Here is a 23,669-nt window from a genome sequence, read left to right as displayed (position 1 = left end):
AGAAACCGCGTAGGAAACACGACGGGCGCCGTTATCCGGTCACACAGCGGCGAGAGTGGGTCGTGCGTGGGGCAGCCGCGGAGCCCAGCGAGGGAAGAGGGGGGCAACGGGGGCTCCCCCGCTTTTCCTGCTTGCTCGGCGGCCACAAGTGCTTGGCGGCTGGGCTTGGGAATGGGAAGTGGTGGCAGCACCTCCAGCGCAGCTTTCCAGCGTAAAACACGCGTTTTGTTTCAAATGCGGGCGGGTTTTGGTGGGGGTTTTGTTAGTTTTGTTGTTGATTTGGGTGGTGGGTTTTTTTTTGGGGGGGTTGTTTGTGTTGGGTTTTTTGTTTGGTTTTTTGTTGTTTTTTTTTAGGTGGGGGCTTTTTTTAAAAAAAAAAATTTTATTGCTTTAGCAAATAGAAGCCAGAGTTGGAACTTTAAAGGCTTTAGGAAGGTGGCAAAGTGGAAATTCAACACCACGGGTTTTGGTTACACAGTTTCAAGTGGAAGCTTACTGTACATTTCCACAAAATTTCCTGCTTCCTAGAACGGTCTTTACCAAACTTAGCATTGTAGCAAAATCTAGGGATAGAAATATCTTCTTCCTTTTATTAATATGTGAACTATTAACATTAAACTGGTTTTTTTTGTTGTTGTTGTTGGGGTTTTTTCCCTTTTTTATTCCCCCTACCAACTAGCTTGTTCTGTGGGGCTTTCTTCCCCCTTTATCCTCTTGGCTTCCCCCCCTTTCCCCAATTCTTCGGGAATGGATTTTGGAAGGGTGTTAGTGGGTTGGGTTATTTTTCTTTCTCTTTTTTTTTCCTTTCTTCCCTTTTTTTCCTTTTTTTTTTTTTTTTTTTTTTCCGGAGAGTTCCCAGCTGGCAACAGCTCTCTCTACCTTCCACCAAACTTGAAAGGCTGATGTCCCTTGCAGGAAATGAATGAGTCGATAACATCTGACACCAGTGACCAGTCCAGTGACCCCAACCTTAATTCCACTAATACTGGAGGCCTGAAAAATCTCAGTAAAGACCCTTTGCAAATCCACCCCCACCACACATTTCCATTGTACAAAACGTGCGTTTCTTTTGCGGTGTAAGAAGTCCTCTGCAACAAATTATCATTTATTGACCCGGGTTTGTAGTTTTTCATTTGTTCATCGAAGAAATTATCCTGGGTTCTCTATTAACTGAAATTTGCTAGCAACGTTTTGTCCATTTAATGAATCCCAGCAACTCCTTTCTGTCTGTTTAACCAATATTCTAGCCTCCAAGGAATTTTGGTACCAAATGCCGTTAAAATAAATCAATCTGACAAAACAAAACACACACAAAAAAATCAAACAAAAAATAATTGCCAAACAACCACCAAAAAAAAAACCCCAAACCCAAACCACCAACCAAAACCCAAACGTGGAAAAAACCCAAACCAACCAAACAAAAAAACCCCCCACCCCAACAATAAATAAAGACTTCAAAAACGGTTAAAGAGAACGCTTTTAATCTTTTTATTAGGGGAGAGACAGAAAGAGATCGTCATTCTGCTACAAGAAAAGTGGTTTGGGGTACTTTAAGTAAGTGGAGTAAGCATTTATTTTGTATTTATGGGGTTTTTTTTTCCTTCCAATAATCTTAATTTCTTGTTTCCAGCCGGGTTTTCGCGTGTGTAAAAATCTCGCACATTTATTACATACAAGATATCGTCCCGGTCATAAGATCCCAGCATATAAAATTACTGGTGATGTAATATTGTAAAATAATCGCTGTTGTAAAGGGGGAAGGGAGGTTACGAACTAAAAAGAAAGAAAGAAAGAAGCGGGAGGTGGGGGAAAGGTGGTATGTTGCACGAATGCGTAAGGCAGGTCAGTGTAGGAAGTCGACCTCCACTGTTGAAATAACCTATAGGAAATTTACGGTTGAAGACTGCAAAGGAATTTCAGGATTTAAAGCTTCTGCTCCACTTGCCAGGCTGCTTGGAGCTCGTAGCTTTTTGCCCACCCTCGCTTCTTTCTAGCAAAGGATCAAACCCAGCACCTTGGTCTTTCACACAGCAGTGAGGCGCTAGCCAGGGAATTTGCGCTTTCCTGAAAGACAACAAAAGGAGTAAACAGGCCCGTGGGGGCACAGGCGTCCCCCTTAATTGGGCAGACTGATCGACGCCACTTCCCAAACAACAGCAAGTGCTTTGCAAATGCATAAACCCCTTGTATTCGGGTCCTGCACCGAACCGGTGGTTGCTTTGGCTTTTGTTTTGTGTGTGTCCTTAGGATAAGACAGGAGGGGGAGAAGGGGGGTTAATAAGAAAGTAATTGAGCCCAGGTTTGAACAAGGTACAAGCAACGCTTATACAACACTGGATGTGAACTGAGGTTACATGCGAGTAGGGGAGGAAAGAGGACACAGAAGCGGGTATTTTCATACCTCCGTCTGTACCTTTACAATGAAGGAGCAAGGACAGATGGGGAACACAACGGAACCGCGGCACCCAACAGGCGGGGGGGGGGGGGGGGGGGGGGAGGGGGGGCGTTTGCACTGGGTTTATGTTTCTTTTAATATCTTTAAAGTAAGGGTATGGCCGCAACTGCAGCGATAGCAGGGCTGGCGAGCAGGTTGTGGCTATGTACCTGCAGGAGCAGAAGGGGCTGTGCCTTCCTAGGGGGGTGTGCGCGGCTGTCACCGAGCCCGTTACACAGCACACATTGCTTTCCCGAGTTGGATCCCCCCCTCCCGCTGGCAGCCAAGACTTAAAACAGCAGCAGCAGCCCCCGACCAGCGCTATTCCTCCCCCTCTTTGTCCTCTTGTCTTTTTCCTCCGGCTTTTTTTTTTTTTTTTCCTTTTTTCCGCCTACCTCCTCTCTAGCAAATCCTTTTCTCTGTCACTCCTCCTCTCCCTCTCCCTTTCCCTCTCCTTCTCCCTCTCCCCCGCTCTCCCGGCGAACAATCGCTGCTGATTGAGGTTCACTCCCAATACCAGGCTTGAAAACTGGGCTCTTATTTAGGAAGTCATTAATCACATCCCCTCCCCCGGAAAGAGATGGCGGAGTAAACCTGTGAAGTACAATTCCGCGCCCCCCCACCCCACCCCCCACCCCCTCTAGAAATGTTTAAAACCTCCGCAACATTCTGGGCCATATTAAGGTGGTATCGCGTTTCCGGAGCTTGGTTTGTTTGTTTGTTTGTTTTGTTTAAATACCACATTAGGAATGTGAAGCACGGGCAGCGGCAGCACACACACACACGTGCATGGACATACGTGCACATGAACGCGCACACGCGTGCATGCATACATGAGCGAGCACATACATGCCCACCACGCACCTACACTCACATGAAGACACGCACACATGCATACACACACATGAGCACACATACATGCACACACACCTACATGCATACAAATACGTAGGGAGCAGCAGGTTCCCCCCGCCCCCGTAGGGGCTCTGGGTGGCTTTTTCCCCCGGGTGGAAGCCACGGTGTGGTTTTTACTACTCCCTGTATTTTGCACCTCGATGCCTCCCTCCACACCTAGTGCACGTTTGCGGGCACGGGTGTGCTCCATTTGTGAGCACAGGACCGTTTCGGTTGGAAAGGATCTTTACAAATCAAGGCCGGTCTTGCATGACGCGTGGGGCTGGGGTACCCGCCATCACCCCCACCACCCCATCTCCAGGTTATCTGTTGTTCTCTGGGCTACATCTGGAAACACGCGGATCTCCCTACGTATGTTTGCATGCACAGGAGCGCAGAAAGCCCAGAATAAATACGTCATCTCGATTTCCCGTCAAGAAGCGTGCAGATTAGCTGTTGGAAAAAAAAAAACAAACAACCACCCCCCCCCCCACCCCCAAAAAAAAAGAAAGAAAAAGAAAAAAAAAAAAAAAAGAAAGAAAAAAGAAAGGAAGAAAAAAAAAGAAAAAAAAAAGACGTGTTGGAAATTTCTTGTTCATTCATAAATTCTTTCGGCGTGTCAGCCTGGTTGCAATGGCGATTGGCTGCTCCTGGCTGCTGCCAGCCCCTGAAGGAGCCGATGTGAAATTAGTAGCAAGAAAGCATGTAATTGAGCGAGTCACGTGTGCACAGGGGGCCAGAAACGCAGCCAGAGAGAAGAGGGGAAAAAATCCAAAGAGGGAAAGCACATTAGACCATGCGAGCTAAATTTGCGATCGTTCCAAAGCAGGATGTTAGATTAATGCCGAAGACCACCTCGATCCACAGGGAAAGTTTTCATCTCAGCAGTTTGGAGCAGAGGGCCCGTGGGGCAACATGGCCGAAGGTTAATTTTTTTCCTTTTTTTTTTTCCCCCCCTTCCTCCCTCCCCTATTGTTTTACTATGATTTTCGCTCTCCCTTCCCCCCCCCCCCCAGCACCCCCTTTCCTTCCCCCCCAACCCCCCCCCCCAACCCCTCCCTTTTCACCCAACTCTGCATTACCCTTTTTGAGCAGCTCGCTCAAGGGGGCTTTCTCCAAACCCATTGTTACCCAGCTCAGAAACTGTTCCGTACCGCCCACCCCGATTCACAACTTGAAAAGCTTTCAGGGGGCTATTGTTTGAATTGTTCCTGTTTGATTAAGCACAGTTGCGGTGGTGGGATGAGAAAACGGCCCTACACCTGTCCCAACTTTAACTCAAAGTTTATGCCAAGGAGGGATGGAGACACGTTGGAAAATAGTGGTTTCGGCGCTGCATGTGCAATAACCAGTTGTGCAATCTACCCAATTTTGCTTATTCTCTCTCCTCCACCCCTCCTCGGCCGGATCCCCCCCCTTCGCCCCCACCCACCCCCCACCCCCCTGAGTCCTGTGCCTTGCGAGGAGAGACTAATTGGGCTGAGAATTTCTGTTGAGCAATGGGATCGGTCTTAAACCAGCAATATCCAAGTAAAGTATCGCGTTCCGTGCCGTAATGGGACTGAAAGATGGAGTTAAATGGAAAAATAGACGTGTGGAGGGAAACGTGGGCTGCCCTGGGCAGAGGCAGAGGGACAGCCTCCGTACGCCGTTTCCTTTCGGGAACCTCCGGTGATTTTAAAGTTTTAACGTATTTTGGGGACGAAGTTATTTATTTTAGCATTTAAAACAAGAAAGAAAGGGAAAAAAAGGCTCTTTTTACAGTTTGGTCTTCCCCTCCTCCCCGTTTTGTTCGCCTTTTTCCCCCCTGTAGTAAAGGATGTTACCATAATTTAACTCTTTACTTTGCATCTTGTTTCCCCCCCCCCCTTTCTTTTTCTCCCCCCTTCTCTCTCCCCCCTCTCCCTTCCCTCCCCCCCTCCCTCCCCCCCCCAACTCACACCCCCTCCCCGCCTTTCCCTCATCCTCAGCAGGGGCGAGTAAAGGTGGAGACGAGCCCGGGAAGTTGCCGGAGCAGGAAGAAGAGGAGGAATCCCAGGTTTTGCACGGAACCGGCCATTGCAAATGGTTCAATGTGAGAATGGGATTCGGGTTCATCTCCATGAGCAACCGAGAAGGAAGCCCCTTGGAGTCTCCGGTTGATGTCTTTGTACACCAAGTAAGACTCATTTAATTTTTTTCTCTTCCATCCCTGCCTGCCAGAATTTGGCTGAGCTCAGTGCGATTCTGGCTTCATGTGAAGAGCAGTAGCCTTAATTTTCCGAGGTGTTTAGGTACATCTGTAATTAAAAAGTCGCCTTAGGTAGTGGTTTTGTTGGCAGCGGCCAAATTGAGTTGATAAGGTTGTTAGATTGTGCTTAGTGCCCGTGGCTGGAGATTTGTGCAGAGGGATAATGTTGTTTCTTCATTTCTTCCTCCTGGGTTAGAATCCCGTCCTGTGCTTTGTATTTGTTTTCTAGTGCTATACTTTTCTCTTTTTCTTTGACAAGGTTTATCACTTGTTACTAGACTGGTCACGAGCAGACAGAGCTTTCCTTGGAAACCGATTAAAATTGAGCTCGGGAAAGGGTGAAGAGATGTCGGGTTTCGTTCAGATAACATTTTTAATGCCATTTACAACGCTTTTCTTGTAAACATCGAACTGCTTTTTTAAAAGCTCATCTGAGATTAGTTAGTGAAATGAAGACGTAATTATGGTGGTGTTTTGCAGTAACTCAGACCTGGAAGTGTCCCTGTGGTGACACACTGAAGCGTGCATGTGGTTTGGTTGGTTGGGTTTTAAATATTTCTTCCTCGATCATTTGAAAAAACAAAGAAAGAGAAAGGACTGAGTAAAGGATCTAGACCTAAAGTCTCTGGGAGGCTGCTGGGGAGAGAAGGAGCCTGTGGCCGCTGGTTTTGTTTTTAAGCACAGCGGTATGAACGGTGCTTATCTTCTGAATGGGGAAGCTGCTATAAGAGTGCCTTCAGAGGAGCTTCAGAGGCAAGATTCGTGCAAAATGAGAATGAAAGGCACTTTCCCCGAGGTCTGTAGTAGCGTGGTTTGTGAAGAAGGAGCTTGTGTAGACCTTCCTTGGTTGTTCTCTTGCTCTCCAGTCCCAACAGCGCTATTTTGAATGTCACCCTCCTTCTGCGGGCTCAGAAGAGTGGTGTCAGGTAAAGAGACCATTTTGGGGTTGGCTTAGGGCCATGTTAGGAAGGCAGAAAGGCTTCTGCACTTGTGACGTGGTTGTCCATTTTCTATGACGTTGGCAGTGACGGGGCGGGGGGGGCTGTTCCGTGATTAGATATCGATTCCCTTTTAATGTTCCGTTTGACGGCACGGCCTTACTCGGCGGTAACTTTAACCAGGCTTTTAAAAAGCAATGTACCTTTCATGAGGCTTTCATAAAAAGGTGACTGAAACTTAGGCTGCTGCTGGGGCACATTGCCTTGCTTCTTGGCGGCGGGGGAGTGATTTCTGATCTTTGCTGTCTTACACGCACCTTAAGGGCTTCCACATCGATGTTAGCTGCTCGCGTTTGGAATTATGTGCAAAGTGAAGAACAGTGAACTTACTAAACTCTTACATGTCCTATTTTGTGCTGACCTATGAAGTACCTCCCCACCCCACCCCCTTTTCCTTTTTCTTTCCAGGATTGAATGAATTTTAACACTTAGAAGAAGCAATCTTTCTCCTTACCCCGCCCCCCCCGCCCCCTTTCCCTTCTTCATACCATTTTCTGTCATGAAATGGCTCTTTTCAGTTCCATAAATTTACCTTTTTATCCATAAACCCTTTTCCTTCATCTCATTTTCTGTTTAAACACGTCATCCTTTTTGCTTCTCAGATAATAGAAGGCAAACATCAGAAGCACTGCAGCGTTTGTTAGTAAAACACATTTGGAAACAAAGATATTAGAGCTGTGGAAGCAGAGAAGTGTTGAACTCTGCTGCGTGATAATGTGATACGTTTAAGTCATAGCAGACATGATGTGCTGTCCCTTAATGGAAAGTGGTCAGAGAGAATAATAAAGTATCTGAGAAATGTGGAAGTCACCCCTCATGTGTGTCACCTAAAGGAGAGGGCGAGAAGGAAATGTTAGACATGTTTGGTTCTCCTTTGATAAACTATAATTTATTGATATCCTGTGGTTGCTAGGACATGGCACAGTGGAAAATAGCATGTTTGGTTGCATGGTCACTGTGCACCTCAGTCATTTGGAGCAGTTCTTAGATGCTTTAGTGAGGGAAGCTAGGAGCAGTCTGCCTTTCACCAAAGAAAATGCATTCCTCACCTTTTTCTTTCTGATGAAATCTAGGGATTGATAAACTTCACAGTGAGAGGAAATCTTTCTGTCAGTCCAAAGCAGAACTGTCCTGTTTAATGTGGTGGGGAGAAGCAGGATCTGGTTTGTTGTGTAGATAATTTATATTCATTTATAGACTGCTCTGTGTTAGCTGGCCGGTGGTAACAGCAGCAGCCAGGGCATGAAAATGTCTTTAAAGCAGTAAAGTTATTTAACAGTGCTGCTTCTTGTACAAGAGGGGCTGTTGCCTGAACAGTGACTGCAGCCTGTTCCTGTTAGTTTCATTAATCTGAAAAACTTGGTGATGTGAAAAGGCCTTTTCAAGGCAAATATGTTAATTAGTTGAAACAATATATTGCTGTTCAAAACTGCCTGGAAAACTCTTCATTTATTTAAGTGTGTGCTCACTCCTGCAATGTTTGTGGCTGCTAGTGTCATTTTATACAGGCAGATAGTCTAAGCAGAGCAAAGAAGCTTCCATCTGACTTAGCCCAAGTCCTGTCAAAGCTAGGTTGAATCTTGCAATAGGACTTTGACTTCCTTACCTTTCCTTGCCGAGGTCATGCCTAGTTGATGAGATTTTTGCTAACAGAAAAGAACACTGGATGTCAAGTCAAAATTCCTGCAATAGTTGAAGCTCATTACACCTTAGACTTCTGAGCTTGCAATAAATCACTTTGCTTTCTGCTTGCAGTTCCCCCCCTTGGTTGTGTGCAGGTTGTAGTCACATTTTTGTAAGCTCTGTGCTTTGCCTAATTGTGTCTATTGATATTTTTAGAGGACAATGCTTCTCTTTGGACTTCTCTTTCCCTTCACCTAATGAAAGTTCTGTTCATGAAACAGAGCTTTTAGCAGAGCTTTTTTAGCAGCATTGAGCTTTTAACTCTACATTTTAAATCCTTCCTTCAGCACTAATCATTTTGTTTGATCTCTGAACTGCCTTCAGGTTGTTGTCCTTCTGGTAATGAGGTACCCAGAACTAAAGGCATTATTTAAGGTGGAAACACATCAGCCATCATCTTGTGTGTGTGCATCCCTCTGTGTTACAATGTAAATTTGAGACATTTACAAACATCTAGACACTTGGTGTCCTTTTCCAGCTTTATCCTGAGGACATTTATGAACATCTACCCTGTTAGTGTCCTTTCCCAGCTTTATTCTGGGGACATTTACAAGCATCTACAATCTTAGTGCCCTCTTTCAGCTTTATCCTAGGGATGTTTGCAAACACCTACACTCTTGAGTGTCCCATTTCAGCTTTATTCTGGGGACATTTACAAATATCTACATTCTTAGTGTCCTTTTTCCAGCTTTATTCTGCTACAACTTCTAGCTTTAAGTCACCTGTTTGAGTCATTTCAGCATTAGACAGAAATTACAAGTCCTAAACCCAATCTGATTTCTCAAAGACAAATCATGCCCAACTTCTTGTTTTACCAAAAATGAAGAGCAGTCAGTGTCAGCCCTTTGTTAAATCCAGGGAATGAGCACCTTCCTGAATTGGGCTCAGTATTGTTATCTGGACTTTTAATAGGTTAGGATACAAGAGGTAGTACAGCTTGCTTCTCTTTTATGATGTGAATTCTGCACATAGTTGTGTTTGAGCAGCTCTTGTTAAATTTTACAAGGTCTATTTCTCAAAGGGTGAAACAGAACTGGAGAGGAGAGGTGGGTAAAACCTTTAGTGGTGCACAGAAAAAAGGTCTCCATTGCTCAGAAGAGCTCAGGCTCTCATAGAAGGGGAGAAAAGGATGGTGTTTGTTACTTTGATATGTTTTTATTTGGCATGTTCAAAATTGCACACACAGCTTGGATGTGTACAGCTTCTTTTGGATGCTGGCAGAAAGGCAAAAATGCTTTGGAATCTTTTTTTGCTCTCATTGTGTATGGACTGTTAGAAAAGTGTCTACTTTCCTTGCTTAGCATAGAGCCCAGGTGTTAAAGCTGATAAGGATGAGTAGGTTGCTGGCTGTAAAGAGATACAATTGAATACATTTTGGGGGGCAATATCAAGGGTGATAATTTTATGTTCTGGGTAATGTCTTCCAGGATGAGATGGATTGTTTGGTTTAGAAGGTGTTTGTTGGGCCCTGGCTCTGTAGTTGAAAATTCTCACTGCATTAAAGGATTGACAGAGGATTTCTGAACTGGGACCTTAAACACGATCCTTCTGTGGGATCCTCTTTTATGAGATGGGGAGAGGAAGGAAGGGAGGAGCAGCATGCAGGAGGTGGTGTATTTTGTTTTCTCATTAAAGGAACATGGTTGGTTTGAAATTTGTCACTTTCATCTGGACTTTCTAACTGTTGCTGCAAGTTACTGTTGTGACAAGATTTGATAAAACAGGAAGAGTCTTTTTTTTTTCATTGAGGTCTTTGCTGCACTGTCCTTAGTGCATGGTGAAGTTTGCTCTCCTTGTTGCAAGTACCTGTGACAAAAGGAGGGGAAATTACTGAGACTATTCAGTTATGGTTGTAAACAGAAGAATAAATGGGAAAGCAGACATGTAAGCCACATCTGAAAAGTCTTTTCCCTTAATCTGACTGACCATCCTTGGTGATGATTAACCAGGTGCCTGTTCTGTAAGTTCCTAGTAGAACAGCCACAGCTGATCTACTTTTTGGAGCATCAAATTGGGCATGGCATGATACACTGAATGCTGACTTCTTTATGTTGCAATGTGGATCCTGTACTTTTATAGGGATGCATTCATTCATCTAGCACATCTTTTCCATCTCTACACTATTAGGAGCCTGTTAAAAGCTGCTTAAATGCTCAGGATAACTGGAAATCATGGTCAGGCAAGTAGGATCAATATCAGTATTGCTCCTTATCATGAAATATGACATAGCAATGCCTTTTTGAAGGCATCTTTGACTTCTGCTGGGCACCAGGCAAGCCCAGCCCTAACCAAAACAAAAGTGGCTAGCAGGATTTAGAGAGGGAAGCTGAGGAAGGAAGCGAATGGGGAGTAAACCTGTGTCTGCAGTGAGCAGATCCTGCAAAGATCAGAGGTGGGCATCCAAGTCTGTTCAGCCGCTTCCATATGTGTAGAATCTGGAGTGGGTAACTGCTGGAGAGCTGGAGCCAAGCACTGGCACACACCAGTTGTGCTGGAGCACACTGAGCAGAGAGACTTTAAATTATGGGGACTGTGGATTTGTGGAGTACTGCAGCCTTGTTTGGGCCTTTATTTATTTATTTAGACTACTAATTAGCCCAGTCCCACATTTCAAGTCCTAGACAGATGGCAAAATACTTCACTGAGGGGCTTGATGGCAGTCTGAAGAAACCTGTAATTTGGTATTCAAGTTATGGAGCTGCCATCTGTGGAAATACCTTCCAGATTTCATCTTTTTACTCCTAAAGCCCAGATTACAGTGCATTTTTATCAATAGATGTATTTAAGGGAATGGCAAGTCCCATGAAATCTAAGTGGTGTGGAATCAGATAATACTTTTGCTGAAGAAATTGAAACATTAGATGATGGCAAGCAAAAATGACAAATGGCCCAAAGACAGCTCTGCAGTGGGACTCTTGTCTTAAGAGAGATTTCCCTCCTTGGCAGAGCAGTCAGGAGACCCTTCCCAGAGCTTGCTGCCCTCCTTTTCTCCAAGGCTGAGGAAGCTGTGCACAGGGTTTATGGTGCTGGAAGGAAGAGGATATTTTGTCTGGGGCACAAACGTGAGGTAGCAAAGCAGAGATATGAACTGAAGCTAAAAGGAAACGAATTGTCAGACTGGGGGGAAAATGCCATTGCTATTGCTTGTCCTGATTTGTAACTACATTACTGAGGTAAGAAGTAGATCTGGAGACAGACAGTTTGGGTTTAGACTCTTTACAAAGTATACTTCCATGGAATACCATTTGTCTTCCTCCTGTAAGCCATGTCACAAAAGCCCTCTTGTCTTTCCCTGCTAACCATCAACAGAAGCAAAATTAGACCCATCAGTTTCTACAGAGGTGGATAGAAGTGACTCTAAAGGTGTCATTTAAGATCCCAGGAACCCAGAAATCCCAGGTTAAAGATGTTTATGATGTTTCATAAAGACATACAGATTATGGTTTGAATTCCCTGTATTTAAGGGTGCTTTTCTTCTCCCCCTTCTGTTAAATCATCTCAAAGTTCTCATGACTGATAGAAAGGTATTTTGGGACAGTTACTCAGGACAGGTCTGGGCTAGCTTTTGCTTTGCTGGCTGTCACTGGTGAAAGCAGTGAATCCCTAAATTGCTTTTACATCAGCAGAGTATCATTAAATACCCTTGCATGGGAGGTGGGGAAGGGTTTTTGATTGCTTGAGCATATTTAGTTGGAGAAATTGGCTTTTTCTCAGATTATTCTGTCTGGTCCTGACTTAAAATGAAGGGGGGTTAACTCCTTGGGAGATGGTTAAAGGGAATTCCAGATCCCCACTCCAGAGATGGCTCAGCTGCTTGCAGAGCAGCTGTGGAAACTGCTGCAAGTTTTACAGGCCCTGGTATTAAGGAAAACTGGCACTGATTTTGATTTTTCTCTTAACATGCAAAGCTGTAACATGCAGCAGGTCAGCAGCTGCTCTGCAAGCAGCTGAGTTGGCTTTGGAGTGGCAGCTTGCTGAACAGGTGGAGGTTGAGACTCCTACAGCCACCCTTCTTGGTGGGAGTCCTACAGCCACGATTATACTTTTATATTTGGCAGCAGCACTGCTGCCTAAGTAAGCTTCAAGAGCTTTTACAGCACTGCCTGTTGGGCTAGCCTAAGTGCTTGTGAAAGCTGCATGGCAACCCCAGCTGGGGCAAATTTGGGGGTTGTATTGGATTTTTGTCATTTTTTGCATCACAGAAGCCCCACAATCCCCACAAGTATGCAACCAAGCATCTGCCAAGAGCGAGGTGAGGATTGGAGCTGGTAGCTGTGGTGATAAAAATGTGAATGAAGCTCCCATCTCCTCTGGTGCAAAAGAGCAGAATGCTGATGTACCTTCAGGTAGGGGTGGAAAGATACCAAAGGTGGTACTGAGTTCTCAAGGGAAAAAGGCAGCTTGTGGGTACTGGAATGAGTACAAGCATTGGAGCTCTCCTTGGCAGCATTTTGCACAGAAACAGAATGGTTTGGATTGGAAGGGACCTTAAAGATCATCTAGTTCCAAATTCCCTGCCATGGCAGGAACAGCTTCCACTAGACCAGGCTGCTCAGGTAGAATGTTTCAGGGATTCTTTTGGGTCACATTTCAGTTCAATCTTATCCTTTTCCCTTTCTTGTTTAAGTGATCACAGTTAAGCTGTGGCTTTGAAATGTGTCGAACTGCAGTTTGCAAAATGCACTATTTATACAGTTTTTGGAGAAGGAGGAATTTTTGATTGGTTGCAATGTGGCTTTCCTGCTGCTGCAGAACACAAATAACAGTATTTACAGGACATGGTCATGATAATTTGGCTGTATCATTTCAGCAGAGAGGGCAGAGCTTAGTGAAATGAGTTGATAATCTGAAAAGTGTAGCTCCTTAATCACTCCAGATGCATAAGTTTGAAAATGAAATACATCAACACATTTGAACAGTTACTTGTCTGAGAGCAAGTAGGATGTCTACTGGGGGACTTCCCTAGTTGTAGAAAATCCACCCCCTGCCCTGTACCCCAGCAATGATGAGGCCAAGCTTTTGAGTACTGGGTTCAGTTTTGGGCTCCTCACCACAAGAAGGACATTGAGGTGCTGGTGTGTGTCCAGAGAAGGGCAAAGAAGGTGAAGGGTCTGGAGAACAGAAGAGCCTGAAGGCTGACTTGGCTTTCTACCACTCCCTGAAAGAAGGTTGCAGTGAGGAGGGGGTCGATCTCTTCCTCCTTGTAACAAGTGATAGGATGAGAGGAAGTGGCTTCAAGTTGCACCAGGGGAGGTTTAACTTGGGTATCAGAGCAAACTTCTTCCCTGAAAGGGTTCTGAAACACTGGAACAGGGCTCCCCAGGGAGGTGGTTGGATCCCCATCCCTGGAGGTGTGTCAGAGACATGGGTGTGGTGCTGAGGGACATGGTTTAGTGGTGGACTTGGCAGTGTTGCATTCAATGATCTTAAAGATATCTTCCAACCCAACCCAGTGCTACGATTCTATCCTTGATCTATTATCAGTGCAGAAGCCAAGGAAATTACACAGGTACTTTCTATTGAAGGTCCTAATCTAGTGCTGGAATTACTGTTTTTGCAGGAGGGAGGCTGAAAAGGTTGGATTTGGGTTTGTTAGCATCGCAGGTTAATATTTTCTCCTGTTAGAATTGTGTTAACAGGTAAAAAATGAGAGAATGCACACAATCAATATTTGGTGTGCTTGAATAGGTCTACAAAATCAAATATTCCATGGCTGCTACAGACCTTGCTAGAAAATACTGTTGTTATGGCATTAACAAATGCCTTCTTCTCATGAAGGTAGCTGATAGTGGCCTTCCAATCAAAGACAATCTGCTCCTCTTCTAATTAGCCAGGGTCATTTGTAGATATGCAAGAGCTGAGGGATATCATTGTCATTATAATCATTATTATTATTTCTAGATTACTTTTTATTGTAGTGCTGCTTGAGGCTGCTTTATCATCTGTATTAGAACTTACTTTATTTATGGTCATATAAACACACACCCCAAAAGAATCCCCGGGCTGAAGTAGAGACTGAAGGTGACAGCCTTTGTGTACTTTAAGTCAACTAGAACAAGTGTGAACTTGGGGTTTGTTTTGTTGTGTCTCCCTCCCCCCCTCCAAAGTATAGATGTCTTTAAAATCTCTTCATAGTGCCTGTGTGGTATGATGTAAAAAAAAAACCCCAAACATCAAAACCTTTATTTCATTTTACAACTGTGTTTTGCAAGGCAATAATCAAAATCTTGGTTGGTTTTATGGGCTCTCTGTAATAACACAAATAAGGGGGCTTAAAAAGCCTCTGCTGACCATGTCTAGTAATTTCTGAATATTCTTAGGCTCATTACATTGGAAGTACTAGAAATGCATAAAAATCTTAATGCACAACTTACCTAACAGAGCCAAGCTGACTCCTGTAGACTTGGGGAGTAGCCTCCCCCAACTATTCCCCATTTTTACCAGGTGTGTGTTGCTCTCTTATCTGGCCCAACACACAGAGATTGCAAGTTGTTGATGTTGAAGTGGAATGAGATCAAAGAATTATTTGCAAACCTGATAGCTACCCTCTCCTCCAGGTACTAAAACCAGTAGGACATCAGGTGAAGGGAAATTTGAGAGTTTCTTCAACAAAAACTCTTCCTCAGTGTAATGAAACCGTGGCATCCCTTCTTTTCCTGCAGATGTTACAGACCTGATGGGCAAATTCTGTTCCATCTTCTCACATGAAGTGGTCCCACTGACCTGAGAAACATGGTCAATAATCTGGACAGTGTTAGCAGTGGATTTTGAGCTTCTCATATGAATGCTTTTACTGGAAGTTTGTAGTTTATATCCCAGTGGAAGGTTGGACAAGGCCTTGAGCAACCTGGGCTAGTGGAAGGTGTCCTTGCCCATGGCAGGGATTTGGAACTAGATGACCTTTAAGGTCCCATCCAACCCAAACCATTCTATGAATCCTTTTGGTTTTGAGAGTATGGTTTTTATACTCAGAAGCTTGAAGGCCCTGCTGTGCTCTGATTTGTTCCCTGTACAGCACCTAAAGTGTGGAGTGGTAAACAAGGGTTTGGGTCAGTGCTAATTAAAAATGAACTTTAAATGATGCAACTTAACATAAATGTCATGCTTGTGTGTACAGCTTATGTAACTCATTTCCCACAATATTCTGTGCTTTTTTGTGTGTGTAGTATGTATTATCTTGCCTAAATTCTGACCACTGCTCTGCCACTCTGCTTTGATGCAAAGCTGAGAATATTCTGGGGTTTTTTCATCTTCCTGTTGAACAATTGCCCAAGTCTGTGTCTTTCTTTCAAAGGAGGGAAGAGTGGTAGGAGCATGTGAAATGCTCCCAGTGTGCTGAAAGACCTCTTGCCACAGGTGCAGGTGGGTGCTGTTGAAGGGGAATGAAATTCACCCTTGCAGTGGGATGGCAAGCACCTCAGAATTCAGTAGACAGTTGAGGTCACCTGTCCAGGGGCTTGGATTTGTGGCAGAGGTAATGGGCAAACTTCTGGCAAACTTTGTAACGGCAGGGTTGTGTATCTGTGGTGACAAGGGAAGGGTGGAATCCTCCTGGAAGAGCCCTTCGTGACCTGCCTTTTCCCCAGGCCCCTGTTAGGAATGCAGAGATCCTGCCCAGACACAAGGGAGAACACTGCCTGGAGAAGAGGGGGAGGTAGCTGAGCCTTCTCTCCAGGGGGCAGTTGGAGTGGAGCTGGAGGCACAGTGTGGTCCTCAAATATTTGTAGATACAGCTAGACAGAAGATTTGCATTTCACCCCTACAGTGATCAAATTCTCATTTCTTGCTTTGTTTGTCTGCAGCTTTGTTTGGGTTTGGAGGAGGGGGTGGGCGGTTCTGAGTGTGTGCTAATTAAACAAAGCAAGTTACATTCTAACAGCTGGTTGAGGTGAATCAAAATAACACTTCATATTGTTTTCACTTGGCAGGGTTTGCAAAACCTGTGGGAAGCGTAGGGCTGGAGTTAACTCAGTGAGGAATGCCTGGTTTCTCGTGTAGGGATTTATGTGGTGGTAGCACAAACGCTGGGGATGGCCAGCAGGGCATCCTGTTCATTCCGTGGGATTCCCGAGTTAGAAAGTAGCACAAGTGAGGAAACCAAGCTGAAAGTAAAATCATTCTGTAAAGTGTTTTTTAACTGTCTTCAGGAATTAGTGATAATTGTTAGAAGACAGACACGGTGAGGAGATTGATCTGGATGAGGAGCAGATGCATGAGTTAACAGCAGAAGAGAAGAGTTTCTTTGTGGAGAACGTTGGATCTCACCACTGATGTTGAAGAGAACCGTGGGGCTGATCTGTAGTCGATTAGCCAGCCAAAGACTTAAAGACTTATTGTCAAGATGGAAATCGCTAATTTTCAAGGTTTTCAGGCAGAAACTGAGTACAACTGGAGAGAAAAGTCTTTGCTTAGACTGATTGGAATAAGATTTTGCTGAGTGCTAATTCATGCTGTTGCAAACACTTCACGCAGCAGTGAATGCCACATCTTTCACTGGGGAGTGCTTGCTTCTCCTGCACTATTTAGTCTGTCACCTACACTAAAAGTAGGCCATCAGCTTCTTCTCTTCTCCAGGAATTAAAAACATCAGCTGAAGTCTGACCTATCCTATCTGAAAATGTGTAAGACTATTTACATTTAAACCCCTCTGGCTGAAGAAGGTTCCTTGAAATTTGCTCTGTCTCCTGCAGAAATCACCAAAGACTTCTGTCACAAAATCAAAATGTATTTTCTGGTTTAAATTATGCAGTCATTAAATGCAAAGACCAAATGTTTTTGCTAGACAGAAAGCACTTCCCCCTCCCCAATCAATCTGCAGTCTGCTTTGGGTAACAAAAATCTCTTTTTGTTTAATAATATAATTGGTGAATTCAGATTTATTATTTTTTTTACATGGATCTTCATTGAATTCTTTTCATGAAGCAATTACTTTTTGTTTTAATGGAAAATTGGTTTATTCTTCTAATCTATCAAGGTTTTTTTTTCCTCCTGTTGATAGTTTATTGGAAAGTGGTAGCTTATTCCATGCTTAAGTGGGTTTATTGTTAATCTTCACCATAGGGATGATCATTTCTTCAACTGGTGACAACTGTAGCTGGACCAAGATTAGACTGGGAAAGTGGCTACAGTTGGAGCATTCTCCCTTTGTCAAAGATTAATTATTGGCCGTGTTCATTATTCAAGAGTATAATCACTACAGGAAGACATCACCACTCCAGCTAACACCGCTTCTGAAATCCTCCTTTTCTCAGTTGCAAACGTATAAAATGCAGGCTAATCGATTAGCTGATGTAGAGGCAGATGACTCGGTTCTGCCCTTTCCCATGCCACCGGCAAAACGGGCAGGACGACGGAGATGCTGCCGTTTGAATGCAGCAGCAGCAGCATAAACCCCGAATTGGTTTTAAGGTTTAGCTAAAGGGCTGAGGTAGGCAGTGAGCGAGGAGGGTGCTTTTCCTAGCTGGGAGTGCAGTGAGCAGGAGCCTCCTTAACCCGGTGTCCCCCCCTACCAAACACCCCCCGGCCGGAGGTTGAGGAATTCGCAGCCCCCCGGCTCGGGTTGCAGCCCCCGCGATCAAACTGGGGAAGCCAGGGTCAGGGCCATTCATTGCCTATCGCTTCCTTGGGCCATTTATAACCGAGGCAGTTAACTGTGGCCCAAAGAAGTGATTGATGTGCAAGATTCCAAGATTTTTCTTTTTATTACGCTCTTCATGCGGGTTAATTTTTTTTAATTACTTTTCTTTTTATTTTTACAAAGAAAGGGTAACTGAGCACAGGGTGCAGAGCTGGAAATGCTGGTTGGCGTTTTGGAGGAGGGAAATAACGATAGGAAGAGCTGTCTTGAGGGTCTGGAGGGGCCAATGCTGCAATCAGCGCATTCAACCATCTTTTCAGCAAGGAATCTGCTTGCTGGGCTGCGCGGCGCTGCTGGCACGGTGCGGGTGGGCACCATCGCTGCCTCCCATGCTGGAGGAGCTGCCATGGAGCAAATGCGGATTAAAATACACTGTAATTTGTTTATTTATTCCTCCCCCCCGCCTTGAGATTAGCAGCTACCGATGCCGGCGCCAAGCGCCAGGGTAGCACCCGTTTGCACGGGCATCGAGGCTGCCGCAGGGAGCACCCAACGCTTTGTGCCCATCTCGCAGCCCACACGCCAGGCGCGGGGCTGCCCAACAAGATGGCGCTGGAGCGCCCGGCCCGGCCCGGCTCGGCTCGGCTCGGCGGAGGCTTCTCACCTGCAGCCCCCGCCGCATCCTCCAGCCGCAGCCATCGGAGTCTTCGCCATGATGAGCGGCGGCCGCGGGCAGCTTTTCGGCCCGGAGGCCCCACCCGCCGCCAATGCCACCCTTTGTTCCTCGGCGGCGGGGTCCTGCCCCTTCCTCCGCCCCACGGGCGGGAAGCTTGGCCGCGGGCGGGCTGTCAAAGGGGGAGCCGGGCAGGCGTGCCCCTCGGCAGCGCCTGTGCCGTTCGGAGCACGGCGGCTCGCCCGCACCCTTCGTTTTGAAGGGGGTGCAGCCGTGGAGCTCCGGAGATGTCCCTGCCCTACCCTGTGCGGCGGGGGCCGACGGGAACCGCTGCCTCTCCCCGCCCGGATCGGTCACCTCGGGGCCAGGGGCGAGCCGTCCACCCAGCCTCTTGGAGCCCTCCCCGCTAGCAGCAAGGGTGCAGATGTTGTAATGGAGGGGCTGGAGAGCTTGGGGATTCGGGGTGATGTCTGTCCCTCTCCCCCTTCACGTTAAAACTCGCTGTGCAAACAAATAAAACACAAGCAGCTTCCTTTTAAGGAGCGCATGAAACCCGAGCTAAGCGTTGTGCTTGTTTGTTTGGCTTGCTTGATGCTTAGAGGAAAAAGGAACACTGGATAGATAATTAAATGTATGCTAGGAAGTCAGACAGTTGGTGATTTTTCTTCAACCTCTCAGTTAGACAGCTAAACTTCCCACCTTAATGACCGAGCAGCACACGCACTGTGTTGAAATAGTAGGGTTTTTTTTCCAGAAATACCTGAAATTTTAAAGTGAGAACGTTTTTGCCAACAACAAAGATTTTTTTCTTCGACTTGTTAGAACTTTTTCAGCAGCTTTTTTTTTTTCTTTTACCTTGCGGCTCACAGTTTCTCTTTGATTTACCTTCTGAGTGTTGCAACCTGAACGGCACAAAGGCTTTGCAAAACGTTCGGCAGAATGATCTACCCTTGTTTATTTTGAAGGAGAACACAACCCTCCTTCATGCTTTAAAAAGTCCTTCAAAAAGATTAATGAGTGTAGGATTCCAATCCTGCAAGCACTTGTTCTTTTAAAGTAACAACTATTTGGGTAAATAAAGCTTTCAAGATTAAGGCTTTAAATATGCAACTTTTAAAGAACTATTTACCCCTTCAAAAAGAAGGTCTTCTGCTTTAGTCTGGACTTGAGCAAATTTTGCCATGGACTTGATGGAATTTTTGTGATTTATTTTCTTTTTCTTGTGTAATTATGATTTCTCTGCTTAAAGTACTGTTGAATTGAGGGTGGTATTGGTAGCCCAAAAGTATATACATATATATATATGCACTTACATATACACACACACAGACACATCTACTTTATATGAAATACAAACCCCAACAACACTTCTCCTGCAGAGGGAACAAAATCAATCAATCTTTAATAGCAGGGGTCTTAATATATTGGTTTTTTCCATCTGGGTGGGTGAGTTGTGTAAAACCGATTTACAGGTTCTCTGGCTGTGGTTTCTGATAGTTTAACTAACCAATTTTTCTCTATTTTTTTTTTTCTATTAAAAAATGTAAATCCACTTCCAGGCTGTGTGTGATGATTCATCCCTCTGGGACAGCCTCCTCTGTGGGATGAGTTTTGCGTAGATCCCTTGACTGTGATACATTTGTGTCAGTCCTTTTCCAGCAGCACCCAGCTCGCTGGAGTCTTTTATTTTTTTCCCCTTCTGATAACATTTTTCTTTGCAAACGACTTGTTTCTTTTTAGATGCACCTTTTAGGAAGGGAATTTGTACTGACAGAGCCCTAAGATTCCTCTGGTTGTCTCAAAATAGTGTAGGGATTAAAGGCTGCTTTGCTTGGATTGTTGGCTTCAAATAGGTGACACATGAAAGTGTGTGTCAAGCAGAAGTATTTCACATTTCAGGTACAAATAACTTTGTCTCAAGTTTTCTATGGTTTTAACTAACTCAGGTGTGCTGTCTGACTGTGGGTTTTCAGTTTCACATGGGGCTGGCTTACAGAATGTACATTTTCATTTGATTTATCCTGCCTGTCAGATAATTGGAGCATTCAGCTAACGTTTCCAACTTATTTTAACCTTTGTGCGTAAAATTCCTTGTCTGCTTTTAAGGTTAATGTTAAACTTTGCTTTTACAGTCCTAAGTGGGGGGGGGTGGGTATAAGTGCTTTCCCAAACCCCCAAATCTCAGAAAGCCCAGTAATTGGCATTCCATACAGCAGTGCTTTAATGGCATTTTGGTTGCTATGCATCAAACTTTTTCTCGCTGTTTTTGTGAGCCCCAGAATTGTGCTGCGTGGTTGTTTGGAAATTAAGCACCTCTGTTAATCTTGAAAGGGGGAAAAAAAATAATGGTTTGCTGAAGATGTGATGCTCTGCTAGTCTTTTGTTTGGCTTGGTTGGGTTTGCTTCTTGGAAAAGAGGAGCCTGAGAGGTGACCTCATTCATGTTTATAAAGACGTGAAGGGCAGCGTGGGGAGGATGGAGCCAGGCTCTGCTCAGTGATGTCCAGTGACAGGACAAGGGGCACCGGGGGCAAGCTGGAGCAGAGGACGTGCCACAGGAACAGAAGGGAAAACTTTTTAACTGTCAGGGTGACAGAGCCCTGGAGCAGGCTGCACAGAGAGGTTGTGGAGTCTCCTTGTCTGGAAGCATTCAAAACCCACCTGGACATGTTCCTGTGTGACCTGCTCTAGGTGATCCTGCTCTGGCAGGGGGGTTGGACCGGGCATTTTACCCTCAACTATTGCTTTCATTTCAAAGAGGATGCAACCTATAATAAAGAAATAATTTCAGAACTACCCATGGAAATTTTGGAAGTCTGAGCAAGGAAGAGTTGTGGGTGGTGGTTGGGGTTTTTTAATTATTTTATTATTATTATTTTTAATTCTCAAGCAGTGCTAAGGAAACAGAGCTGAGCCACATGCAGTGTCTGCTGCAGGCATTTCTGCTGCCTTCCCTTCCCCTCCTCCATCTTGTTTTCCTTTTTCACAAGTTTTCTGCTTGTGCTCTCTCTTGACCTCTCTAAGTGAGCTACTGGCCACACAGCTGAGAGGCAAGAGCAGAGAATGCCACTGCTGGATTGAAACGAGTGCACAAGCAGGGAGTAAGCCTGCAAAGGCAGCAGAAGGGAAGAGAAGATCTGGTTTATCTGTAAAATAATGCAGCAGTGTGAAGCCAGGGCTGGAGGGTTTGTACAGAGTGTTCAGCATTTAGTACTGAAAGAGAGAGCACAGCAATCTGTTAAACATCCCTAAAGAGATCTCCTTACCTTCTGGTTTTCTATTGTGATGTTATCACAATTGAGAAGAAATGAGAGCAGTTAAAAGCGCTCTCGATCTAAAACAGCAAGACCCAAATTGATTGGTGATTCCCTTTCCACTTTTCTGTTTCAAACAAGTTTCCCCTAAGGTGAACCCTTGAAAGCCACAGTTCCAATATCCATTGGTCCTTACAAAATGCCCTTCTATTTATTCCCAAGAAATGGCATCTCTGAGCGGTGCATAAGCACACACAGTTTGGCATTCTGAAGTTGAGCTTAACTTAATAATGATATTGTAAAACCTTATGCTAACAGATTTAACTGTTTCATGGCATTAGTATCCTGGGTTCGGTGTTCTGGAGAGCAGTGTCATCAGTTACAGAATGCATGCAGCAAATCCTTGTGCTTTGGGGATAAATCATGCTTCTCCCTGGTTAGTTGAGCAGATGATGAAGCTATTTAAAAGCGTTTTAGAAAGTGCTTCTTTAAGCAAGCGTGGTCAACATACATTCCTCTTGCCCTTCCGTCTTCAAAGTCCTACCAGTGGTTGGTTTGATGTTCATCTTGCCTTTGACAGTATTTTAGCCACCACCATTTGTTGCTGGTGTCAGACAGCTGAGTGCCAGGGAGCACACTCTGCAGTTGATGTCACATTGCCATGTTTATCAGCACAGCGAGGGGAGGAATTGCAAAGTCTGTGCAAGTATCTGATTGTAGACTCCCCTGAATGCTGTGTTCAGGGACTTCAAACAGACCTCTCAGTGAAAATCCAGGTTGAATTTGTTTGGTTTTTTTTTTCCCTTTCTGTTTTTTTTTTTCTCCTTGCCTGTGGCTCTGCTTTTTACATGTCTGTGGAGTCAGTTTCTTGGCAACTGCTTGTTGATTATGTTAAAAAGTTGTGCAGAGATTTCCTCAGGATACGGAAACCAGGAGGACTGAGCTGTGCTCACAGATAGCAGGGTACAGGTTCTTGCTCAAATTAAGTCGTGGGGCAGCTAAACATAATTGCTACAAACACCTGCCTGATGGGTAGAAGGAAGCCTCCCTTATTAGCTGAAGCAGTGTTACTCTTACTGGGCTTTAAGAGTCCATCTAGTGATAAATAAAGCAGGGTCAGGAGCAGGCTGAAGCTGTGGAGTGTGATCCTCCTCCCAGCAACCACAGCTGGCACATCTGGCAGAAGGATGCAGACCTGCTGGCATTGCTTCAGTCAGCAGCCTGAGTACAGCTTTCCCTGGCTTTTGGGGAATGGGACAGAGGTGGGGAAGGAAATAATTTTGCCAGATGGGTGTTAAATTATGCTGTTGCCACCTTGCTTCAGAGCCAGGGAGTGATGCCCAGACTGTTTAATTAGCAATATGTACATAGCCTGAGACACAGAGGGATGGAGGGGCTCCAGGAGAGACTTACAGAACGGGTGGATGTGTGGCTGCCAGCAGATGTAGTCAGGAGCCTGTGAATCACAGTGACTGTGGTCATAGTAACATTTCAGTAGCCCCAAAAGTTTGTTGACTTCATTTCTTATTCATTATCTCCTCACCTTTCTGTTTGATGTGACAGATTGCATAGATTTATTCCCTATCCAAAAGGATTAGGACATAGCAGATTTTCTTTCCAAGCTGGGTAGGTAAACTCACACAGGGGTTAGCTTGTGCCTCGTTTTGGGAACAGCTCTGCAGGAGATCTACCCTGTGCAAGTGGGATAGAGACATTTGGCAGCAGTGTGGCTTCACTTTGGCTTGAGCCACAGGTGAAGGTGTCCTGAGCTGTGTGCAGTTGGCTGTGAGCGACTGAAGCTCTTGTGCCATGTGGGAGGTAACAGCAATTCTCTGAGCACACGTGCAGATGCCATGTGTGGATGCACTGACTCATGTTAATGTAATTACCTCGTTGTAATTGAGTTAAGTACAATTGATTTAACAGT

At 45.0% G+C, this 23,669-nt stretch overlaps 1 protein-coding gene across 1 annotated transcript in view; it reads left to right on the top strand.

Moving 5' to 3' along the window:
• LIN28B (lin-28 homolog B) overlaps positions 1-23,669 on the top strand; it is a 76,566-nt gene that overhangs the window by 12,387 nt on the left and 40,510 nt on the right. The window contains exon 3 of the mRNA XM_054174022.1: positions 5,299-5,486. Within this exon, the coding sequence (XP_054029997.1) occupies positions 5,299-5,486 (188 nt within the window). The remainder of the gene's footprint in view (positions 1-5,298; positions 5,487-23,669) is intronic.

This window comes from Dryobates pubescens, chromosome 28 (assembly GCF_014839835.1).
Source record: "Dryobates pubescens isolate bDryPub1 chromosome 28, bDryPub1.pri, whole genome shotgun sequence".
NCBI lineage: Eukaryota > Metazoa > Chordata > Aves > Piciformes > Picidae > Dryobates > Dryobates pubescens.
The sequence above is the reverse complement of the archived record's forward strand: the minus strand, read 5'-3'. Positions and strand labels throughout refer to the sequence as shown.